The sequence below is a fragment of the Abrus precatorius genome, unplaced genomic scaffold (assembly GCF_003935025.1).
Source record: "Abrus precatorius isolate BTA unplaced genomic scaffold, Abrus_2018 Scaffold8, whole genome shotgun sequence".
Taxonomy (NCBI): Eukaryota; Viridiplantae; Streptophyta; class Magnoliopsida; order Fabales; family Fabaceae; genus Abrus; species Abrus precatorius.
Window position 1 is genome coordinate 29,502,893 of NW_020874428.1, and position 23,547 is coordinate 29,526,439.

Below are 23,547 nucleotides of genomic sequence, written 5' to 3' on the forward strand. Positions count from 1 at the left end.
CTATCATACTCTTACCAACCCAACAGGAATTTCCCGTTTTAAAGAGAAAATAATTACATCATAATATAAGATTCGCGTTATAAGAAAAAAGAATGACTTATTTTCTTAAATAATTAATCTATATCTTGGTAAGTTGGTTTGTTTTGTACTCCAAATGAAGTAGCCATCTAATTTCGTAACTTGGAGATTCAACTTCATTAATTGATTTGAGTTTTCACTCTTCATAGAAAGGAACTCTCTAATTGATTCTAATACAATACTTTAGAATAGCCCGCAAAAAATTGCTTATTTATTGGATGCTCGAGATTTGCAGTGTTTTTTACAAAGATATTTTAATTAAGCAAAAAGTTTGTTTAAAACGTTACTTTTTAACTACTAACTAAAATAGATTTTTACATTTTTGTTTCTATTATTTTTTTATAATTTTTCATTTACTCCTTCCATTTCCAAAACATTACTATGTTCAACTTTTTAAAACTGTCTTTGTTATTAAATTTTATTTAAATATAAAAAATCACTAAATATTAGTTTTTAATATAAAATTATCAAAATAATGATAGAATTTAATTCATATTATCTTATTTTATTTAACAAATTTATTTTAAAATGAAAAAATTTAAAATTTAATTTATTAAAATATACAATTATCAAAATTTATATTATAGATTAAAACTGAATGATATCTTCATATGTCATTTAATATTTTTTAAATACTTTAACGACTAAATTTACTATAAACACTTTTTTAGTTATTGTGTAATTTTAAAATGTATTTTTGTATGTAATATTTCTTAATATTATAAACTTTATGAATGCCCATCCTTAAAGATATCGTATTGCTTGAGTATATATGCTTATTACTTCATTGATGTCATCATGAATATATGCAGAGTTGAGTTTCGCTAGTATTTTGTCTTTGTTCTCCCTAAACCTACGTGGTCTCAATAGAAAAGCATAAGAGATGAATAGAATCGAAAACTGGTCAGGAAGAACAAACTTCAGAATTCTTTGATTTCTCTCGAAAAGATTGTGGAGTGGATGTTACTAATCTTGGAAGATTTAGATTTGCTACATATTACTGCCATGGATATTTACCTACCAACATGTTTTCTACAATTTAATGATAATGTATTAAGAAAGACAAAATCATAAGTGGCTAGTTAACTATTAATGTTGAAGGATTTAACTACGTGTAACCGTTTAGTTGAAGAAGCACAACATGCTAAGAACTAAGAAATAAGAAATTGTTATTTCTGATCAAAGGTCGGTGACATGTCAACGGAAAAAATAAAACAGAATCTGATTAGTTTATGATAAGGATAATGCTATAGATTTTACGCTATGATTTAACATGTCTAAATGCTAAAAAAAAATTCTCTAATTATTTAGCTAAAATACTATAATTTCCAATCAAATTTGAGGAGCTTTTTTACTTGCAATCATACATTTAAAATACAAAATTTATATATAAAATAATGTGAAAAACTCAATTAAAAAATGATTTTAAATATATGAACGGTGGGTCCATGTTATTTTTGTCTCCCGGAGACCCAGCCAAAAATTAGTGAACAAAAATGGGGCTTACTAGCTCCAAAGCCAGTCAATTTCAGCTCGAGTTCGGTGAAATCATATTTTCATCCTACCTAACAAATTGATCATTAAAGAGGAAAAAGAATAGAGTTAAGTTTCAAAATAAAAATATTTTTTAAAATATAATATTTCCATATGATATCCTAAATTACACATTTTTTCTCGTTAAAATAACTTTGTAAGTGCATTTAACATATTGGTTTTATGGCCCAAATGGTAGGTGATTGGCAGTCATGGAAGCCCAATTCTCTTTGAAACTAAGGTCCATGTTCATCGATGGATCAACCCTCCTGATAAAAATATCAAAGATCATTGACCAAAAACATAAGAAACAAAAGATCATTGCAAAAGAAAAAGGAAACAAAGATCAACCCAATCCAACTTCAGATGAAAGCATTTTTAACTACAGTATTCGTTCGACCAAAAAAGATTACGGTATTCGTTATTTGGTTTGAAATGATAGGATAATAATGTTAAGGATTTTATTAAATTTTGTTCTTAGGTTAGAATAAATAATTATTAATAATAAAATTTTAAAAAAATATTTATTATATTTTTATAACTTTAATATAATACCTATATATTTTTTTATAAAAAAATTTATTTATAAATACTTAAACTTAACCTTAAGAGCTGAATTGAGGTTAACAAAATTCTAATGTTAAAAGTAATTAATTTAATTTAAATTTTGTAATTTTATTAAATTAACAATTTAAAATTTTGTTTTTAAGATTAATATTTTATTTTCTATTAATAAATAAATAAAAATTTATTACCTGTATTTTTTCACTTTCTATCCTTTTCCTTGAATCCGAACAAAGCATTAAGGTTTTGGTGTCCCTGTCTTTACGCCACGAGGTGGATGTGGTGACTGGTGTGTGTTACAGAAAGAGAAACATGTCTCACTCTCACGAAGCCCTCATTCTTATCCAAAAAATGGTGAAAGTGCCTCCAACAAAAGCTCTCTTCTTCTTCAATTCTTCAACCAATTACCACACTTGCCACTCTATTTCCTTCATGTTAAACCTTCTCCTTTCCTCTGGTATGTTATCCCAAGCTCAATCTCTCCTTCTACGTATAATCTCAGGTCGAATTTTCTTATCTAGCTTCTCCCCCTCCTCTTTTATCCATCAACTAACACAAACCCATTTCACCTCTCATACTCTTCTCTATGAAGCAATTATTAATGCATATGTTCATTCTCACTCACCTCATCAAGCTCTTAATTTTCTACACCAAATGGTTCACCAGGGCCATGTTCCTAGATCAAACACGTTCAATAATCTTTTGAGCATTCTCATTAGATCAAATTGTTTTGATACAGCTTGGCGGGTTTTCAATGAATTGAAGGGTAAGCTTGTTGTGGATGTTTACAGTTTTGGGATTATGATCAAGGGTTGTTGTGAAGCTGGTGACTTGGTGAGAGGTTTTCAGCTTCTGGCTATGTTGGAAGAGATGGGTTTGTCTCCAAATGTTGTCTTATACACTACGTTGATTGATGGCTGTTGCAAGAATGGTGAGGTTCGGCTGGCAAAGAAGTTGTTTTGCAAGATGGAGAGGTTGAATTTAGTTGCCAATCAGCATACTTATAGTGTGTTAATGAATGGGTTTTTCAAGCATGGCCTTCAAAGGGAAGGATTTCAAATGTATGAAAATATGAAGAAAAGTGGGATTGTGCCTAATGTTTATGCTTACAGTTGTGTCATCAATGAGTATTGTAATGGTGGGATGGTGGATAAAGCTTTTGAGGTGTTTGATGAAATGCGCGACATAGGTATTGCATATGGTGTTATGACATACAACCTTTTAATTGGTGGGCTGTGTGCAATGAAGAGGCTTGGGGAAGCAGTGAAGTTAGTTCATCAAGTCAACAGTGTTGGCCTTAGTCCTAATATTGTTACATACAATTTACTGATCAATGGGTTTTGTGATGTTGGAAAGGTGGACACTGCTGTTAGATTGTTCAATCAATTGAGGTCAAATGGACTATCGCCAACGTTAGTAACTTATAATACAATGATTGCTGGATATTGTAAGGTTGGAGATTTAGAAGGAGCTCTTCACTTGGTCAAGGAAATGGAGGAGAGATGCGTTGCTCCTTCCAAAGTGACATATACAATTCTGATTGATGCTTTTGTAAGATTAAATTTTATGGAAAAAGCTTTTGAGATGCACACTTTGATGGAAAAGGCTGGTTTGGGTTCGGATGTATACTCGTACAGTGTCCTAATACATGGGTTATGTATGCATGGTAACATGAAAGAAGCATCAAAACTCTTCAAATCATTGGGTGAGCTGCACTTAGAACCAAATAGTGTCATATATAATACGATGATTCACGGTTACTGCAAAGAAGGAAGCTCTTATAGGGCTCTTAGGGTACTCAAAGAAATGGTTGAGAATGGAAGGGTTCCAAATGTGGCCAGTTTTTGTTCAACCATAGGGCTTCTTTGCAGAGATGGAAAGTGGAAGGAAGCTGATCTTCTCTTACAACAGATGAAAAATTCAGGACTAAAGCCATCAGTTTCTTTGTACAATATGGTTTACAAAGTAAATATTGAAGAAAGTAATATAATATCTAATTCGTAATTTTTCTTCCTCTTGATTCTATTTCTCTTCAATAGAATATTTTGTAACCATTAATCGAGCTCGTTCAGGAATTATACTGTTTTTATACACGTGTGTGTGTATATATATATATATAGTTTGGCTTTGGCTCTTGGATTATTTTGGAGTTGGATAATCATGGCAACTCTCTTAATGGCGAAATGTTTGACTGGGCCGTGGCCCCATGGCCCAAAGGTTAATGACGCAATGTTATCCAGTGTATGAATGATAGAGCATGTTAGCCTTAAACAATGGGAGGGACCAGTACATTTGATGAGGCACAGCTGGGCAGGTTGAGTTGTTGCAAGAACTGGCTGAATTCATTGAGCATTTAATATACAACTTGGGAATTCCATTTTCATATCCTGATCTTTACCACGCGCGGCAAGGGGGTCCTTGATCATGAACCAGCAAGTACCACTAATTTTTGCATCTTTTCGTTTGGAATTTACCTAAATAATAGTTTCAGGATGCAAAACAAGAAACCACGTGTATGTGGGGGGCTTGAATCAGTTAATGATATTGAGTGATTATATCCGTACCCGTACCAACTTGTATACACATCTTGGTGGATGATATATCATAAATGGCAAGTGTTGTGGCCTACTTATATTTCTTTCCCTACACGGGATTTGTATTTAGCAAGTAGCTTGCATGAATTAAATTCGAATGTGCAAGCTCATCTTCACTTAGCCAAGTTCGCAACCAAACGAATGATTCACGGATGTTGCTGCTGTTTCCATTACAAGTGGAGTTCGCCAAACTGAACCCTCTTCTTTATCCTTATGTTACAAGTATAAATTGATTATCCGATAGAAAAAGGTAATTTTATGTATCATGCATGTATATATTTTTTAATGTACACATTTTATGATGTTAGAAGGCTAAAAGCATTACCTTTATTTAACCTTAAAAAAATCATAAAGAAAACAGGCTGCAATTAGAAATATATAAAGAAAGTTAAACCAGTATCTTTGTATTTAGAAAAATCTATGCTTATTATTATGATAAACCCACATGCAGCAATTTTTTGACGAAACGGTATGGTCAAAGAGTCATAAATATAGTCATTAAGATTATATCTACACAATGCAAACGCCATGCTATAAAAAGGAAACTCGGCACTCAGAACTGCATACAGCATTCCAATTCATTAGCTTATGTTCACTATGGCTTCAACTTCTTCTGCTGTCGTCATCCATTTCATCCTTCTCTTTACAACCTTTCTCTCTGCTTTCTGCTTACCATTACCACATGAACCCACTTCCATACCAAAATCCTTCATCCTTCCCATTAAGAAAGACCCAACAACCACATGTTCTACACCACAGTAGGCATAGGAACTCCTCCACACAACATGGACCTAGTCATTCATCTTGGCGGAGAAAATCTCTGGCATGACTGCAGCAGACCCTACAATTCATCATCCAAGCGTCACGTTGATTGTGAATCAAAGAAATGCCCTAGAGGCTCTACATGCTCTGCCACTGGCTGCATTGGGCCCTATAAACCAGGTTGTGCAATCAACGACTGTGATATCACAATAACCAACCCATTATCTAAATTCACTTCCTTTGAGACAATGGTCGAGGATGTCATATTCTTGCCTCATATGCAAGTGCCCGGTTTTCTTTCTGGTTGCATTGACTTGAACAATGGCTTTAGTAATGTTGGCCTTGCCTTACAAGGTTTACCCAAAAGCAGTAAAGGGGTCATAGGCCTTTCAAGGTCAAAACTTGCATTGCCAACACAACTCGTTTCGGCATACAAGCTTCCTCCCAAGTTTTCTCTCTGTTTCCCTTCTTCAAACGAGAAGGGCTTTGGTAACATTTTCATTGGCGGTAGTGATCATTCTCAAGCTGAGTCCAAGTTTCTTCAAACCACCCCACTTATTATCAACCCTGTTGCCACTGGTCCACTGTCTATACACGGTACTCCCTCTATTGAATACTTCATTGATGTGAAATCAGTTAAAATTGATGGCCATGTTGTAAACTTAAATCCTTCTCTTCTGTCCATTGACAAGAAGGGAAATGGGGGCACCAAAATTAGTACCTTGACTCCATTCACTGAGTTACATACTTCTCTCTACAAACCCTTTGTTCAAGATTTTGTGAATAAGGCTGCAGTGAGAAAGATGAAGAGAGTGGCATCAGTGAGACCTTTTGAGGCATGCTTTGATTCAAGCACCATTGGCAATGGTTTGCCTGTGCCAACTATTGATCTAGTGCTACCTGGGGGAGTGCAGTGGACTATTCATGGAGCCAATTCGATGGTGGTGACGAGGAAGAACGTAGCGTGCCTTGCTTTTGTGGACGGAGGGACGAAGCCAAGAATGTCTTCTTCTGTTGAAGCCTCCATTGTTATTGGTGGGTATCAGTTGGAGGACAATCTTTTGGTGTTTGATATAGCTTCCTCAAAATTAAGCTTCAGCTCCTCGCTTTTGCTCCGGAACGCAAGCTGTTCCCACTCTTGAATCTTTTGTTAGGTCCTCAAGCGTGTTGAATATTCGTCTTTTCTATCTTTCACTCTCCTACGTCAAGTGTAGACTAAAGGCTCGTGTAATGTGACTTGAAATTCTATTATATTATTATATTCGCTGTAATTTGTAAATCTATTAATGTTTTATTATAGTACGTTTTAGTTTTTTCACATGTAAGAGTTGGCCTGGTTTGTTCAAGTCGCGGTTCATGTTTAGTTTTCTCTTCAACAATTTTTAATAGAATGAGCTTGAGTTTTGATGTTTAGTTTGAGGATTCCTCCGAAAATGTCTCGGCAACGGCAAGACATTTTGTTTGAGTCAAATAAGACGCTATATATGGGCAGTTTCCGTCTCTATTTGCAAATCTAATTGTATATTTGGATTTTGTGTAATGATTTTCTTCCCTTTAGTACATTATTTACCACAAGATCGTTACTAAGTTTGGTTGAAGAACCCAAACTACAGTATCGTGGTCTAATATAGAATGAACCCAGTGCTTGCAATTTGTTTTCATAATGAACCAGTCAATTTAAAGAGTCTACCATGTCATTTCAAATTATTTTGTTGAAAGTTTTTTTAAATAAATGATAATTTGAAACGAACAAGCCTCCCATAAACGAGACTTCCTGCATGTCCCAATTCTTAATTTGTTCACCAAGTTAAACAACCGTCATGGGACATGTTATGTTACGGTAATATTTACGTTTTTTTTTTCGAAACCTGCAGTTTTTTTTAACATTAACTACTCGACCAAAAAAAGACGGCAGGTCCGTGCTACCCTTTGCAAAATAACATTCTAAAAACTAAATTTTGAAGTTTTTAACACAATTTTAGAAATAAAGATTATTTTGATCGATTCCGAAATTAAATTTCTAAAAAATGTGAGGTCGTTTTTAGAACAAATTTTTTATATAAAGATGGTTTGTGTGTGTGTATATATATATATATATATATAAAAGTTGCAAAAAGTTTGAGCCTTATTAGCACCATCGCTTTCTCTTTTGCGATGCCCTACGCACCTCCCACTCTTTATATTTTGGGGTCAAATCATCAGATCACACTGCCGATCCTGTGCCGTTCTTTCTTTTTGTCAACAAACTTTGCCACTGCAACACCAAGTCTACAAATGACAGAATGGGCCGCGCATTAAAAGTCCAATATCTCTGGATACAAAGCACGTTCAAGAATTCTGCTATGTTGACCTAAAAACAATTGTGCTATGGGCTCCACTCTGGATTCAAAACACAGTAATCAATGATTAATGTACATATATAACTTAATTTAAATCATATATATTTATTATAACATATGTATTTTATTGAAAAATGCAATTTCTTTTTTTAACTTTAAAGTAAGCTGGCCCTAAACAGGACTTCATCAAAGAAAATGGCATCATTAGTTGGATGTTGTGGAAGAACTGAAGCAAACGGAGAACTTGCTGCAGAGACCAAAATCTGAGGCAGTGAGTAGGAAGAAAGTTTTCGCCTTCCGACAGCCGCAATGCCTAAGCAGGGCTTTCTGAGGTACCCTTTGAATCCATCAGTTGATTCGATGGAAATAGCATTTTTAACAATATCTCGTCGATCGTAGGTATATATGAAAATGGAAAATACGGTATTAATTTCTTTTTATTTTATTTTATTGGTAAACTATATGGTATTAATTTCTAGGGAACAGACCGCATCCGCACGTGTTGTAATTGAAATGAATACATTCACAATGACGACCACATTTTTTGGGGTCAAATTCAGGTCCAAGTCCAATGAAAGGATAACAACAAAGCTAAATACAATACCCGTAATAGGAAGTCTCATATCAAATAATTTATAACACTAACGAAAACAGAGCCATGGGAGGATGGTCCTATGTTACTATAGCCAGCAGTCATCGTGTATTTCACATCTGACGTCTTTCTTTGCTAATTTTTATTTTTCGTTAATATATATTCTCATGCATAGAAATAAGATAATAATTAATTAATTGTTGACAGAGGAATGTTAAGCTTTTTCTCAATTAAAAACCAAACTGCATATTATATTATATATAATATATATAAAGAACCGAACAACTGATGTGCTAGTCCTGAGTGCAGGTGGGGTTAAACTATCGTTCCTGTATTAGCTTTTTCAGCTGAAGAAGTAACGTGTCATGCTTTCGTAATAAAGGAAATATTTAAATCCAGTCATGTTAATAAAGAACATAATAATATTACGATATAAAACGTACAAAATAATTATCATAGAGTTTATTATTATCTGTATAAAAATTATTAATTTAATTGATATATTTTTCATAATATATACTATTATCATATTCCTTGTTATCGTAAAAAGATCTTGATGTAATAAACGAAAAAAAGAAATACATAACAAATTATGTGAGCATACCCTTTTCTTTTGCAGTACATAAAGGATTATTCCTTCGGCACTGTCCAAATTCCCCAGTGGGATGCACTTCTTATCAAACAGAGGGAGGAAAGGAAACGAATCTTTCAGTGATATTTTTCAGGTTTCGCAATTCAATCGAGCATCTTGAAAGTCGACTAGTATTCCAATATCATAAAACTCAAATTGACGCAGAAGTCCCATCAAAATACAAGATCATAATATCTCATCAGCCTCGATTAGTACAGCTAAATAGTAAACCCCCCCCCCCAAAAAAATAAACAAAAAAAGCTTCACAAAAATCAAGCTCGTACAAAATTGAGAAAGTTCAGAAACATAGTTTGAAGAAGAAAATTTAATAATCAGTACTATAATCGAAGTTATAACGAATAGTCAAACTGAGTCTGCAAGCATGGAACCGAATCTAAAATGGGAACAGCCAGTGTTCTTAGTGTAAAGGGAAGAACTAAACCCCACCATGGAAGTAGCTAAATCAAACTGTACTATTACTTCCTCCAATTGATACCCCCCAATGATGATGGGATTTCTTGGGTTGACACCTCCATCCAAGAACCCCAAACACACAACCTCGCTGCTTACCCTAACCATGGAGTTTCTCCCATGTATGCTCCACTTCACCATCTCACTCTGCAGCACCAGCTCAATCGCCGGCACACTTGCCCCCACGTGCGAGCCCTCAAAGCAAAGCTCAAAGGGTGCCACGGAAGCCACTATGGTCATGTTCAAAGCCACAGCAGCGTCCAAAAAAGTTGCCTTGAAAGTAGCATAGATCGAGCTCTGCATGGTGGTGTAGGGTACAATTGAGCTCAACAAAGTAAGAGCCCCACCACTGTTCTCTTGCTCGAGGGACTGTGATGACGTGTCCAACGACAACCTCTTGCCGTTGATTTTGATTGAATTAACGTTGATGAAGTATTCCTGAGATGGGAAATTGGTAACAAGGGGTGTGAATGTAAGAGACTTAAGACTCTCAGTTACGGCTGGAGAAGACTCGTAATAGGCCATGTCGCCGAAGAGGACAACCCCTTTTGATGATGAGAGGCAGAGAGTGATTTTCCTGTGTGTGCTGAAGGAATCGAAAACCTGAGAGGGAAGGGAACTGCGAGACCTACCAAGACCAACCATGCCTCTAGCACCCTTTGCTAAGCCGTTTAAGAGCATGCTGGTGGGGGAACAGGTGAAGCTAACTTGGTGAATGATTTCTAAGTGAGATGATTGTACTGCCATGAGGTCTTCTACAAGCTCTCCTTCTGTGGCCACTGTGCCTGTGATGCTGTTTTCTGGGAGAACTTGGCATGGTTGGTACTGGTCCTCGTCCACGGGGCTAGAGAGAAACGAAGAGGAGGAGGATGAGTCATCGGGTTTGTGGGTTTTTGCAGTGAGGCACTGAATTGAACGGTGAGGAGTAGTGAGAGTGGAAGATGAAGGGGTGTTTCTCGATGCACAATGAAGCCAGAGAAAAGGGCCTCCCAGATCAAGCACGAGTTTGGTGGGTACAAGAGGGGTTCCGTAAGAGAGGGTGGTCAAGTATTGGAGGGTTGAACCGTCCTTGGTGACTGGGATGTGGAAAGAAAGTGAAGATTGAGCATGAACGAGGGACAGGAAGAGAAAGGAGAAGAGGAGAGGAAAGGAAGCCATGGGAGAAGAGAAGGGTTGTTGGGAGGGTCGTACGTTTTGCTGCTGAAGAAGAATGAAATTGCGTCTAGGTTCTTGCTCACTCTCTTCTAAGTCTTTTACCTTTTTTTATGGCAAGCGTGTCACTGTGTGTGCTTATCTTCTATCTTCATCTGTGTGGGCGGGGATATGTCACCATTTTTATTGGTGGGCCATTCTCACAGACCAAAGCATTTTCTTTTTAACACATGCCTTTTTAGATGTTTCTCTTTTGGACTAGCTTCTCTAGATTGCTTTTTTATTATTATTATTTTCATGTGTTTTAGTTAATTATACTGTCAGTAATAATGTAAAAAAGTAAAATCAAAGTTGTTAGTGAATAAATATAAAAACTAGCAGATAAGAAGACGACGAAGAAGAGTATTATATTATCTCTGTCTCTCACTCGTTCCCATTCATAACCATACCACAGAGGAGATTCAGTACGAATCGACTATAAAAATTGAAAAACAAAGTGCAATGGGGTTCACAACTTCTTTGATTCTTTCGTACTTTCATTCAGGATAGGTGTTGCCGAGGATTCGACTAGTTGAGAGGAATTAACGTCAGTTCTCTCCTCGAGTTCTTTTGAATCCTGAAACCATCACACTAAAATTACATTAAATATGACTTTGAATTCACATTTAAATGATTATAAATGAAGTGACGTTAATTCGTATAAATGATTATATATTTCGAGTGTAATTGTAGGAATTGCACTAACTATTTATCGTTTTATGAGGACTGGAATATGATCCACATAATGGACGGAGGATACCAGATATTTTAAAGTTACAAGCTGCCGCGTCCCGATACTTTCCCTTTCGTGAAGGCCACATTATATAGGGATGAGAAATAATTATGGCATATATAATGTGGAATAATTCAAAGTCCTCATAAAATGAATTGATTGAATATAATGTGGACTGGAATGAGAAATAATGGATTCCATTCTATCTAAATTCTTTATCTTTTAATTAACAATTTTACGTTTTTATTTATTCGTGAATTACTGTATTAACCCTGTAGAGTGCAAACCTAGCATTAGCAAGAAAACGATATATTTGTTACTCTCACAGTCACGGTATTCCTCAGCTGTCTCTCTCTGCTCATTAAGGTTTTCGGCTGCAACTTTCGTACGAATGAATGTTCAGAGGAAGTCATGCAAGCTCTCTAGTGACAATAAAGACAGTAAATAGTAAAATATTTATAAAGAAATATCACAAAGAAAGCATAATAAAATAGTAAAACTCTTTAGATTATAAAATTCAGATTTGAATTTTTTATAATTTTGACAAAATTTTTAGTTTGCATTCTAAATTTGTTTTAAGTTAAAAAATTTATTTAAGCAAATTTAATAAAAAATTGATATTTTAAAAAAAAAATTTCTTAAGCTAAAATTAAAAAATAAATGAAAGTTTATCTTCTTCCTTTTTAAACTATGAAAAAATTTGAAAAAATTTTATACACAATTATCTTATTCCACTTTTTGGTAACATATGATTTATTTTCAAATAGTCTCTCTAGAAAATAAATAGTAATAAAAACTACAAGCATGTCAATCAAAATTTTTTTAGTATTTTTTATTTTATTATATCATTTAAAAATTGATTAGGTAATAATTTAATAATTATTTTTTAACCAACTTCTTAAAATTGTTATTATAATATTTATTATTATTCTCAACAATTTAATTTAATTTTAAATAGTTCACAAGTAGCATAATAGACACATTTAGAATATTTGATAGAGGATATATACAAAGTATTTAGTAACTAGATAATCATTAATGAGAAATAAATATTATTAAAATTTTATGTATTTTAAGAAATAAGATTAAATTTTTAAAATCTTTAATAATTTTGATTTAAGTAAATTTTTTTAATTTCTTTTGTCAATTTTATTTAAATAAATTTTTTTACTTAGACCGAAAACTAATTCTTATAAAAACTGAAAAAAAAATATAGGTCTATAAAATTTTGCACTTCTAAGAAAAACAGAAGCATTTTCTTCCACCAAACTTCAATAGTTTATATAACATGTTTTTATAAGAAAATCAGTATTAAAGACTTTATATTAGTAAAACTGTTAAAGTATATATCTAAATTAAATCCAGTCATAATTTTTTTCATTAAAACACCTGCATAATCTGTAAAATTAATCTGCGATATAAAATAAGCAGGCCTTTAACTATCCCAAGAGTGAATTTAGCTTGTAAAAATATTTTATCATGTTTCATGAAATAATTTTTTTCTTTTAAAAGTTTATGTAAAAAAAAAAAAAAGCTTATACAAATGTTTTTAAAAATATTATTATTATTATGATTAGTAAAAAACACTAATAATTTTTTTTACCAATCAATATCCGTTGTGATTTTTTTACTGGTACTGAACTCCTTGGTTTGTGCATTTCACTTTGACTTCACTTGTTCTTCTCTTAGGTTTAATTAATTAATCTATTCTTAATTAATAAACTGGTAGACGTCATTGCTTTTGCAGAAATTATATATTAATTTTATTTAAATATTTTTTTTAGCATGTCTTTAAAGACACACAATCAGAATTTAAAACATTTTATAATTAAAAATCACAAGATCTAATATTATATTAACATTAAATATTATTTTTTAATAAATATTATTATTTATTAATTTTTTATCTTATTACCTTGAATATAGATTAAAAAATTGTTTGTTTAATGCTCTTTGTATTTTCTTGCGAGAAATGGTATATCCTCTTGCCAAATCTTGTTAATGATTCACTTAATATTGTATATAGTAATTATTAAATAAAATAAAATCATACATTTGATGTCTTAAAAAAACATTTAATATATTTTCTCATAATATGTAAAAAAAAATTTATATAAAGCTATTTTAAGATAATATAGAATTATTCTATTTTATAATCGATGTATTGGAAGGGAAAAATTGCAAGAAAGTTCATTTACCGTTAATTGGCAAATTGTAAAAACAGTTCAACTTAACATTGTTATGACCGTGTGTGACCTTTTTCTTTCTGTGGAAAACCTTTTTTTAATTAATGGTTGTAGCTCTCATTCTCTACACGGTCAAGAGTGAATGCGTTTAGTGCCATAATTATCGTGAATGAATCCAAGTACAAAGAGAGTTTCATGCTTGTATACATGGCTAACAGCGACCACACCAACTAAACAAAACAAAACCATAGCCTACAGTATCATCTTGGCTGAAAGCTGTTAGTGAGGGAAGTCGAAATTGTCAACTTAGAGCAACTTTTAATACAAGTTGCTTAACCAACTTCTATAAATAAGCATCTCTCTCTTACTACAGGTTAGAGGTATTGATGGAAAAATTAATTAATCAAAAAAGAGTTGCTTCAACAAGCAGGCGCTGTAAAACAGAGAGAAAAGGAAATGAGAGATTTATGCTTGTGTATATGAATTTGGAGGAAGAGATAATGTAATTCTTATGTAGCAAGAAGTTGGTAAGTTGAAGGGAAGTGACAATTAACCAAACCAACCTAAATTTAAAATTACAATTTGAACAGAACTTGTACATAAATTATATTTATTCATCACCAAACCAACCAAATTTCGCTGAATATGCGAAAGGGAAAATTTAGAAGACTCTGAAGTGGGAGCAACTAGCGTTGTGGAGTAGAAGAGAGGAGCTAAAACCAAGTTTTGAGGAAACTAGATCGAACTCCAAAAGATTGTCCTCCAACTGATACCCACCAATAACAATTGAAGTTGCTATGGGACTTCCTGGCTCCAAACCTCTATCCACAAATCCAAGGCATAACGCATTCCTAGAAACCTGAACCATTGAATTGGCGCCATAGATTCTCCACTGAACTCCCCCCTTCAGGACCAAATCAATTGTTGGCACATCCGGTCCAGAAAAGGTCTTGCCAATGGTTCTTGAATCGAAGCACGCCCCAAATGGTGCCACTGAAGGCACTCTCTTTATTTTTCTAACCGCTGCTTTCTTAACGAAATCATTCACAAGTGCTCGGTATATCAAAGTGTGTAACTTTGTGTAAGGAATCACAGTACTAAGCTTGGTACCACCATTTCCCTGTTTGTTAATAGACAACAAGGTGGTTTTAAAGTTGACATTTTTGCCGTCAACCTTGATTGACTTGACATCAATAAAGTACTCAGTAGAAGGATCATTGTCAAAGATTGGGCCTGTGCTACGTGGGTTTACAACTAATGGAGTGTAGGAAAGAAATTTGGAAGCATCATGAGGGGGCAAATAATAAGGTCCTCCACCAACAAAGAGGTCACCGAGTCTATTCACTTTAGAAGTTGAAGGTAAACAAAGTGCAAACTTACGATCAAGCTTATATTTCATTGCGAGTTGTGTTGGTAATGAAATCGCAGTCCTTGCAAGGCCTAATACCCCTTTCTTGCCCTTGGCCAAGCCTTCTAGAAAGCCCTGAACCCCAAATTTATCTGGGTATACACAGGAAGAAAGGAAGCGTGGCACGTGTATATTAGAAGGTGCTCTTGCTCCATTTGATGAACGCACAGAGGATAATATATCTTCACCCACGTCCCCGCTTACAAAGAATTCAGCAAAAGGGTTGAATGGTTCAACACCGCATGTGTTGTTTGTGCATCCTGTTTTGAGGGGGTGGTTGGTACAGTTAATGCAATCTGTGCCTTTGGCTACCTTGCATTGCTTTGTACCACAGTGGACAGCGTGGTAGGTTGAGGAATTATAGTCATTGCCACAATCAAACCAGAGGAAACGTTCTCTGATGTCAATGACTAGATCTAAGCTCACCGGAGGGGTACCCATTTCTATGGAAGTAGAGTACTGAAGGGTTGCTGGATCTTTCTCTATGGGAAGGATGAAGGAGTGGGGTTTAGGGGGCTTCAATGCAACTGATAAAGACAAGATCGAGAAGAGAGGTAGTGAGAGGAGGAAGAAATGGATGGTAGTAGCCATTGTTTGCAACTTTCTCTGAATCTCATCGATAAGTGATGCGAGGTCTCTGTTATATAGAAGAGGAACGCTTAGTAGATCTAGTCTCATATTAAACAATGTTTTGGACACGTGACCATGTAATATATTCAATGGTTTTTCCTGAAGAATGGATAAGGGTATACGATTTAACACGTTAAAAAAAATACGATTTAATAAATTAAAAAAAATATCATAATCACTCTTTTTTATGATTATAATAATAAAGATGGAAATAAGTAGATCTTGCTTTGCTTGAAGTACTGCAAATCAATATTCTTTCTAAAATTTGGTTGGTCAAGAATAGATCGCTTACAACACGCGTTTCAATGAATTTAATTTGTTGAAAGATGGCAACTAGTTCCTCCTTGGCCTAGGAGGTGGGTGACCTTGACTTTTTAAGTTGAAAAGCAATTTATAAACGCGACTCATCACTGAGGATCCATGTTTATTTTTTCCTTTTCTTTTCTTCATTAATGCCTACATTTTTTTTAATTAATGAATTCCCTTAATATGAGTATTGTTTACGCTTTCCAATTTTTAATTGGTGCAAGTTCGAAGTATCAAATGTAATTAAGATTTGCCATTAGGCGATCAGAGAAAGATGTATTCAATTCAATACTAAATGTAATTGCTATGATTATAATTTATAATTGACCAGTGGACAGTATAACCATGCAACGTGTGAAAAGAGCATTATGCTAACATGCTTCGTAACGAGTATTAATATTTTTAAACTTGAATTAAAAGAACAATAAATAAAGAAAATACAAACCACACAAGCTGACACTGAACTGACAATCTGTTAAGAAAAAGGCTCCATTCTTAGCTGAGTACAAATTTGCCTGAGAACAGTTCAAAATTTTTTTCTTACACGTCTCTTTTTTCTGAAAATTTAATTTCAAAATTTATATAACTACTTTTAAAATTTTAATTTTGGAAATTATTTTTATATTTTAATTTTAAAAATAGTTATTAAATTTTAATTTAAATAATAATTATAAATTACTTATAAATTTTTAAAATAACAAAAAAGGAGCCAAGAAGAGTGTGAAAAAAAGGCCATATTTTTTGGTTAAGTGAAACAAAGGCCATAAACTTGTCCTTTCAGCCCATCCTGCTCTGAAAGCAAGCAGCCCGAAACATTTATCAATAGGCCCAATTATTCGATCTCGAAGACGAAAGGAAAAAAGAAAAACAAAAAAGATAAACATATTCGAGCTCACACCGCAAGTGTTTCGCTGCAATAAAGTTGAACGCTTCGTGGGTGAGTTCTTCTCGGTCGCTGGATCAGCTTTATACTGCATTTTTTATGCAAACATTTTGTTGGTGGCTGTTTCTGCAATCAGCATCTGCTTTGCCATCGAGTTTCGTTCCTTCTTTATTGATGTAAGTACGTATTGAATTGGTACCAATTTCATTTGGTATTTGAATGGAAAAATCAGGAATGGCCGCGTCAGCAGCCATGGATCAATTTGACAAATCCATGAAGAAACAAATAGAAGCAATTGCACGGGTTTTGCACTTAGTTAAATCCTACAAAGAGGACTGTATTTCGTGCAAAATCGACGAGGTAGAATTCTACCCTCCTAAACTCACTTATCGCCGTTAAGACTTCTATTCAGTTATTATTCCGTTATTTTTGCAGGGTCTGTATTTGGGTTCCGTTGGCGCTGCAACTAACAAGTTTGCTTTGAAAAAGTTTAATATTACTCACATTTTGACTGTGGCTGGTAAATTGCCACCTGCACATCCTGGGGATTTTGTCTATAAAGTTATAGACGGTATGGTATTTTTCATTGAATCAGCAAACGTTTTTATTTTGTCTCAAATTGAAGCTTTTATTTTGCGTGCTTTAGGATAGAAATTGTGTTTACAATTTCGAAAGTGCATGTTTTGCTCTTCAACTGGTTGGACTCAGAATGTTAATTGCCTTTTAACTGACTCATAAAGGAGACAGCTCAGGATTTTACTTATCATGTGCTTGTAACAAAGGTTCATTATTATATTTTTAAATTATTTATTTCATTCAAATTTCTGAATGAACTAAGTGCATGATGCTTTTTGTCCTAATGTTGAGCATCTGGTACTGCACCCATACTGAACATATGATTTTGTTGGAAAATTGAGGCAGTTGCTGACAGAGAAGATGTCAACTTAAAACAATACTTCAATGAGTGCTTTGATTTTATTGATGAAGCCAGAAGACACGGTGGAGGTGTTTTGGTTCATTGTTTTGCTGGAAGATCAAGGAGGTAATTTTCTCTGTTCCTATGTTTCTCCCTTGCCTACGTGGGATCACTTCTTGTTCTTTTTGAAGTGTCTCAAAATAACTAATTTAAGCCTGTTTTATGACAATCATTTTCGTGCATTTTTTTGTTCTGGTTTAAATTATCTGGAATGTTGTTTCTCAAGGAAAAAAACTAAGACTAAGAGTAGCATGTAGCTTATAGGAATGTCAATTATGTTCCTTGATATCTTACTTTATCAAACGTCAACACAGTGTATATTATATTGTATTTATTATCCAACCGCTTTTTTATGCTGGTTCCTATACCGGTAACCAAAGGTGCCAAACTAGTGAGGTCTTGGGGAGAACAGATGTACTTAGTCTTACCTTCCACAAATGGAGAGGTTGTTTCCAAGATTTTAACCCATAACCAATAAGTCACGAGGCAACATGTTGCTACATGACTCACCTTTCCTATACCAGATTACCAGTAATATCATAGAAAATGGCACATGACAAAATAAAATATTTTATTTGCAAAGTTTTTTAGCATCTCTAAAGCTTATAATTTTATAACAAAAATTATACTTGACTTTACAGTATTCTTTATTTTGTTCGTAAAATATCTTTTCATATCTAATTTTACGTAAAAATTTCTTGAAACCTATTCTAACAAAGTTTTGAATGAGTATTGTTATCATATATGCATGATGCCATGTGGAACTTAAGCATATGACCGTGAACTAAATGTCAAATTGTTTTATGTTGAAGACTACAAATTTTGTTGTAGCCTTGAAAATTATAGATATCATTTTTCTCAAATTTAAAATAATATTAAAAAAAGTGCATATTGGCTATCTTTCCAATAAAATAGAAGTTCATATAGAATGAATTGAAACAAACTAAGTTATTTTTTAGTGTGTATGTAAAATTTTAAACTGCTAACAAAGTAAGCTAGACATCAAGTTTATTAACGTATGTAAAAATGGAAAATTAAGGATGTAGCTTGAATTTTAAGAATGATAAGTTATTTCTTTCTTTACTTTGGGCCATTAACTTCAATTCTGAGTGAAACTCATGCCAGCATTTTAGAACTTCCATTTTAATATTCCTCTTTGAACTAAAAGAACTTGGTATTTTATTGTTTATTTGATTATTGCCCTTTTCATTAGATGAATTGGGCAAAATCCGTCCTAATAATGCTCTACCTTCCAGTGTGACTGTAATTGTGGCATATCTGATGAAGACTCGTGGAATGTGCTTTTCTGAAGCTCTGCGATATGTAGAGAGCAAACGACCAGCGGCATCTCCCAATCGCGGTTTCATTGATCAGTTGAAGGACTTCGAGAAATCTCTTCAAGGTGCCCCTAAATTGCATTAGTCTTATTTACAATTGCAACCTGACTCGGTGCATTATTCCTCAATGCACATCATAAATCATCTGCACAAATGGTACATTTACGTCTTAAATATATTTCGAATTGATAAACAGCTAAAGCTATCAAGATACATTTACGATTGTACAAAACATGAAAGATCTTTTATGTAAGGAAATGAAATTTGTAATGATAGTTTAAAGTAAAAGAATTAACTTGTACACTGTTAATTTAGTAAAATGTGCATGATAAATAAAGTAGAGTTTTTTCAATTATTCTCTAAAGTTTATCGTTACAATTGGCAAGCAATTTTCGCATACAACGATGCAATCGCATATACTTCAATCAACGATGAGTCGATGATACCTCATAATGCGTTTACGTAAATCTTTAATTACAATATTTACAAGATTCAGCATATCCTCATCTTTTGTGAAACTTTTATTTCAACGCCGTTTTTTTTTTTCCTTTTAGATTTGTTTTTTTGTTTCCAAAAAATGATTTCTGGCTAAAGAAATTTTATAAAATATATTTGATTATTATTCAACTCTCTTAAGATTAGTTATCGTGAGAAAATTTAATAATTTTGCAATCAATTATTATGAAAAGTTTTATTTCTATTAAAGGTGAGAAAATAGTCCTTAATTATTCTCAAATTAGTATTACATCCATTCATATTTATCTCCCCGTTCTTATTCACAAATTAATTTTACTTATTTATGCACCTCTCTCTCTCTCTCTCTCTCTCTCTCCGAAGCTCCAATTTTTTATCGCCTCTTCCACCATGATTGCCCCAATGTAGTCTTCAACCAGTTGAAGCCTATGATGAGAATACCTTCCTCATAGCAGAACCACTCCACCATTTCTTCCCCTTGCTAACGTCCCAAACCTCACCATCTCTACTATCTGTCACTTCCTCAAACGCTCTCATTTCCAACACCACAAAGACCCGCGGTGATATTGCGTTGGCGGCAATGACATTAGCAGCAGAGGATTATCAAGGATTAAAATGGAATGTGTTTATATTTCATCCCAAAGTGAATAAACGAAAACTAATGCAAGAAACCTGTAATAGCCCGTTGCTTTACTGGTCCGCCCATGCACAGTAAAAGTCACCCATTGCCATAAGAGCACAAGTGAGTTACTCATAAGAAATTTGGGAGAATCACGTCACAAAAGCTAACCCTTACACTTGAAGAGCACAAAGTGTTATAAATTTGATCACGCTCTGTAATTCCGGCACACTCATTCGGGCTGACTGTATGCTGGCCCCTAAAATTGGTTTATTGGCTAATTGTTTTTATTATTAAATGTCTTGTAGACTTAATGAGTATTTGGTTTCATGTCAAAATGACTTGGACTCCTGCAGCGATCAGCACGTTGACATACGCTTATAGAATATTAACGCCAATCAGACAGACATCTTAAATGAAATTCTATAAAGGAATTTAAGACATAATTATAAAATGCACCCTGTTTAGTTGGCAATTTTAAATGTTTCATTCATGTTTAAAAAGAGCAAACTTTAAGATGTTTTGAGGAGAAAGAGGTTGAATTGAAATATATGTTTCTGCTTTTATTTTTTGAAGCTTTGAAGTATCGGGGGCATAAATTGGAACACCGTATGACTCAGTTAACTGTATATTGTCTACATCGCTCTTGCTTAGAAATTTCTAATGTATGTGGTGCCATCATTTTAACCAAAATAGGTGTAAGTAAAGGTGCTCGCCGATACCGTCCATCATCGAATGATAAAGACAAATTTGGCAAAGGCATTATGAGGCGATTGACACAGAGCCGTGGATGGATGAAAAGCTTGGCAATTGTTTGGGTTGCAGTGTTGTTGTTTACATTTTCATGTCCCCGTACAGGCATTTACAGAATGAAGAATACTGACATCTCTAATACATTTCTAATTATTTATTGAAATTATTAAAAATTATAAAAATGTAAGAAAGAACTGTTATATTATAAATAAAACTTATTGAATTAATAACGTGAATTACGTATTTTTAAAACTAAAAATTTTTAATTAATAATTAAAAGTGTGTTGCTCGTGTCTCTCTTTCTAAGATTTACAACACATTCACTAAATTGTTCAAACTCTCAGAGCGCTGTGACTAAATTAATGTGTTTGATTTCAGAAACATTAGTTTTAAAATGTTCTACATACATCGATATTTAAGTAGAGCATGAACGAACATGGCATGATTGGATCTAATTTGTTTTTGTGAAGGCATCAAGTGCATGAGTAGGGAACGTGATGGTGATTAGACAAGGTAATGTTTGGACCCAAAAAATAAAGAGACAAGTTAACGGAGATATGATTTATCATAAATACTTGAGTTAGGGTCACACCTAGGACAATGCAGCGTGAGTTAGACATTGCAACTGCAACTTCATCTTGAAAGAATAATGCATTAAAGCCATTTTCATTTCATCAGCGTCGCGATTCCAGCAGGATTGCTAATAACATGTTGTTTAACCTTTTTCATTTGACATATTCTATACAAAAATTTAAATAACGTTGCATCATTTCATTTGCACTCAAGTACTGATCTTTGAACTCAACAAAACAAATTATCGAATAATTAATTATATGCATAATTAGTTTGAGAAAATAACACAAGTTAATAAATTCAATTGTATATTTAGGCATGTTAACTAAAAAGTGAATTTGGTATCTCTGCTGAATTGTATGAAAGAAAAAAAAAAACTTTCATCGGGTAAACTATTGAAATAAATACCAAATAATTTAAAATAATTTAAAATATCCTTTATTTTGGGATGCTAGAATACATGAAAAATGTCAAGCAATATCTTGATTATATCTTAAATTATTTTTAGGACTAATTTTTTAGTTTCCTTTTTTTTTTTTCATGTATAGATTTATATAGGTACACGTGTGGTTAGTCTTTTATAATTGAAATTAATCAATAATATTACATATTATTTTCTAATATTTATCTCATCTTTTTTCTTCTTAATTTTAACAAGGAAAAATAAGTTTTTAGAAAAACAAAAAATAAACAAAAGCTTGAAATTGTGTCTTAAAGGAATAATTAAAGTTTTTGGTAGAAAAAGCTATTTGCCAAAATAGATAATTTTTTACCAAAGTTTCACTAAAACACAAGAAAGTTTAAGCTCTTTTTTATGTATAAATATGCGTATCTTGTTATAATATACGCCTCCTCTAGTATAAGAAGGGGAAAAAGGCTGTAATGAATTTGTCCATAAAATAAACAATAAAAAGTTTATTTAGCATTGATTTAATTTAAAGTATATCATAATTTTAATTCATTAAAATTGAAAATAATCATTGCATGTGTCTCTTTAGATAATTTTCTTTATATGTATTCACAACGTAATTACTTTGATTTTGTTTTCGTGGCCACAACCACTTCGATTACATCACCAGCCTGTAATTGTGACATTCAAATTCGAACATATTGGCCCAAACTTTGTCGCGTGCCCCTAAAATAATTCGAAGAAGACGCGTCCTCTGTTTCTATTTTGGTTAAATCAAAGCCCATATGATTGAAAACATTACTTTTCTTTTTTGGGTTCAACCCCCTTTGATTAATCATGAAATGAAATGTCTCCTTCTTCAAAATATAATGGATTACTAACATAAAGCATTTTATTAAATTTCTGAATAATCTTGACAGTCCCAATATAATTTAAAAGCCTGCCAACAATTACGTCATCAAAACATCATAATTAAACTCCTAATATAAAGGAAAATAATTTTCAGATTCTTTTACACAATAATTATACTTTATGAAAAACATAAAATATGTTAGAACTATTTTAAAAAACTCTTACTTTAAGTTAAATGCATCCAATATTAGTTTACATAAAAATTTTGTCCACCAAATAAGTTTTTAAAATATTTAATTTAACTTTTCAATTTATTTTTGTCTTGGATCATTAGTATTCCAAAATCACATTAAACTTTAACTGATTCAAATCATGTTCGGTGGACGCACTTATGGAAATAAAAGTCTCTCAATAGTTTTCCTTTATTCACAATACTCGATTTTAAAATTTTACTTTAAAACATTAGATTTTGTGCCACTTAAACCATCAAGCATCGGTGAATCTTAGGAAAATTGTCTCCAAATCAATTCATCTAAAATTTTACGTGCCATGCAATAAACTTATAGGAATTTATTTTTATCACTTTTAATATTTCATGAGGTTCCATAAGTATTATATATTTTTTGGAGAAAAATTTGATTAAAGGAAATTAA

At 33.1% G+C, this 23,547-nt stretch overlaps 5 protein-coding genes across 7 annotated transcripts; 3 read left to right on the forward strand and 2 right to left on the reverse strand.

The window, feature by feature from the left end:
- The first annotated feature begins 2,451 nt into the window (after positions 1–2,451).
- Positions 2,452–4,949, forward strand: LOC113847844 (pentatricopeptide repeat-containing protein At4g11690). Its single transcript, XM_027477140.1, has one exon. The coding sequence runs from the start codon at positions 2,488–2,490 to the stop codon at positions 4,177–4,179; it is 1,692 nt and encodes a 563-aa protein (XP_027332941.1). The 5' UTR covers positions 2,452–2,487; the 3' UTR covers positions 4,180–4,949.
- Positions 4,480–6,935, forward strand: LOC113847846 (basic 7S globulin-like). Its single transcript, XM_027477141.1, has one exon. The coding sequence runs from the start codon at positions 5,513–5,515 to the stop codon at positions 6,671–6,673; it is 1,161 nt and encodes a 386-aa protein (XP_027332942.1). The 5' UTR covers positions 4,480–5,512; the 3' UTR covers positions 6,674–6,935.
- Positions 6,936–9,009: 2,074 nt separating this feature from the next.
- On the reverse strand, positions 9,010–10,904 carry LOC113846927 (basic 7S globulin). Its single transcript, XM_027475688.1, has one exon. The coding sequence runs from the start codon at positions 10,720–10,722 to the stop codon at positions 9,457–9,459; it is 1,266 nt and encodes a 421-aa protein (XP_027331489.1). The 5' UTR covers positions 10,723–10,904; the 3' UTR covers positions 9,010–9,456.
- Positions 10,905–14,335: 3,431 nt separating this feature from the next.
- On the reverse strand, positions 14,336–15,680 carry LOC113847748 (basic 7S globulin-like). Its single transcript, XM_027477011.1, has one exon. It carries the CDS (start codon positions 15,671–15,673, stop codon positions 14,336–14,338), a length of 1,338 nt encoding a protein of 445 aa, XP_027332812.1. The 5' UTR covers positions 15,674–15,680.
- Positions 15,681–16,942: 1,262 nt separating this feature from the next.
- LOC113847529 (dual specificity protein phosphatase 1-like) lies at positions 16,943–19,525 on the forward strand. Of its 3 annotated transcripts, none has more exons than XM_027476695.1 (4): positions 16,943–17,261; positions 17,337–17,472; positions 17,823–17,943; positions 19,134–19,525. In XM_027476695.1, exons 1-4 carry the CDS (start codon positions 17,121–17,123, stop codon positions 19,297–19,299), a joined length of 564 nt encoding a protein of 187 aa, XP_027332496.1. In that variant the 5' UTR covers positions 16,943–17,120; the 3' UTR covers positions 19,300–19,525. The 3 variants fall into 3 exon arrangements, with proteins under 3 accessions (XP_027332496.1, XP_027332498.1, XP_027332497.1); XM_027476697.1 differs by having other exon boundaries at positions 19,190–19,443; XM_027476696.1 differs by having other exon boundaries at positions 17,889–17,943; positions 19,134–19,443.
- Positions 19,526–23,547: the final 4,022 nt, after the last annotated feature.

Excerpts from the sequence above, each read along its gene's own strand:
- LOC113847846 (XM_027477141.1), top strand. The coding sequence starts at position 5,513 with ATGTTCTACACCACAGTAGGCATAGGAACTCCTCCACACAACATGGAC.
- LOC113846927 (XM_027475688.1), bottom strand. The coding sequence starts at position 10,722 with ATGGCTTCCTTTCCTCTCCTCTTCTCCTTTCTCTTCCTGTCCCTCGTT.
- LOC113847529 (XM_027476695.1), top strand. The coding sequence starts at position 17,121 with ATGGAAAAATCAGGAATGGCCGCGTCAGCAGCCATGGATCAATTTGAC. Across the intron at positions 17,262-17,336 it reads TTTCGTGCAAAATCGACGAG|GGTCTGTATTTGGGTTCCGT; the intron begins GTAGAATTCTAC and ends TTATTTTTGCAG. Across the intron at positions 17,944-19,133 it reads TTTGCTGGAAGATCAAGGAG|TGTGACTGTAATTGTGGCAT; the intron begins GTAATTTTCTCT and ends TCTACCTTCCAG.
- LOC113847844 (XM_027477140.1), top strand. The coding sequence starts at position 2,488 with ATGTCTCACTCTCACGAAGCCCTCATTCTTATCCAAAAAATGGTGAAA.
- LOC113847748 (XM_027477011.1), bottom strand. The coding sequence starts at position 15,673 with ATGGCTACTACCATCCATTTCTTCCTCCTCTCACTACCTCTCTTCTCG.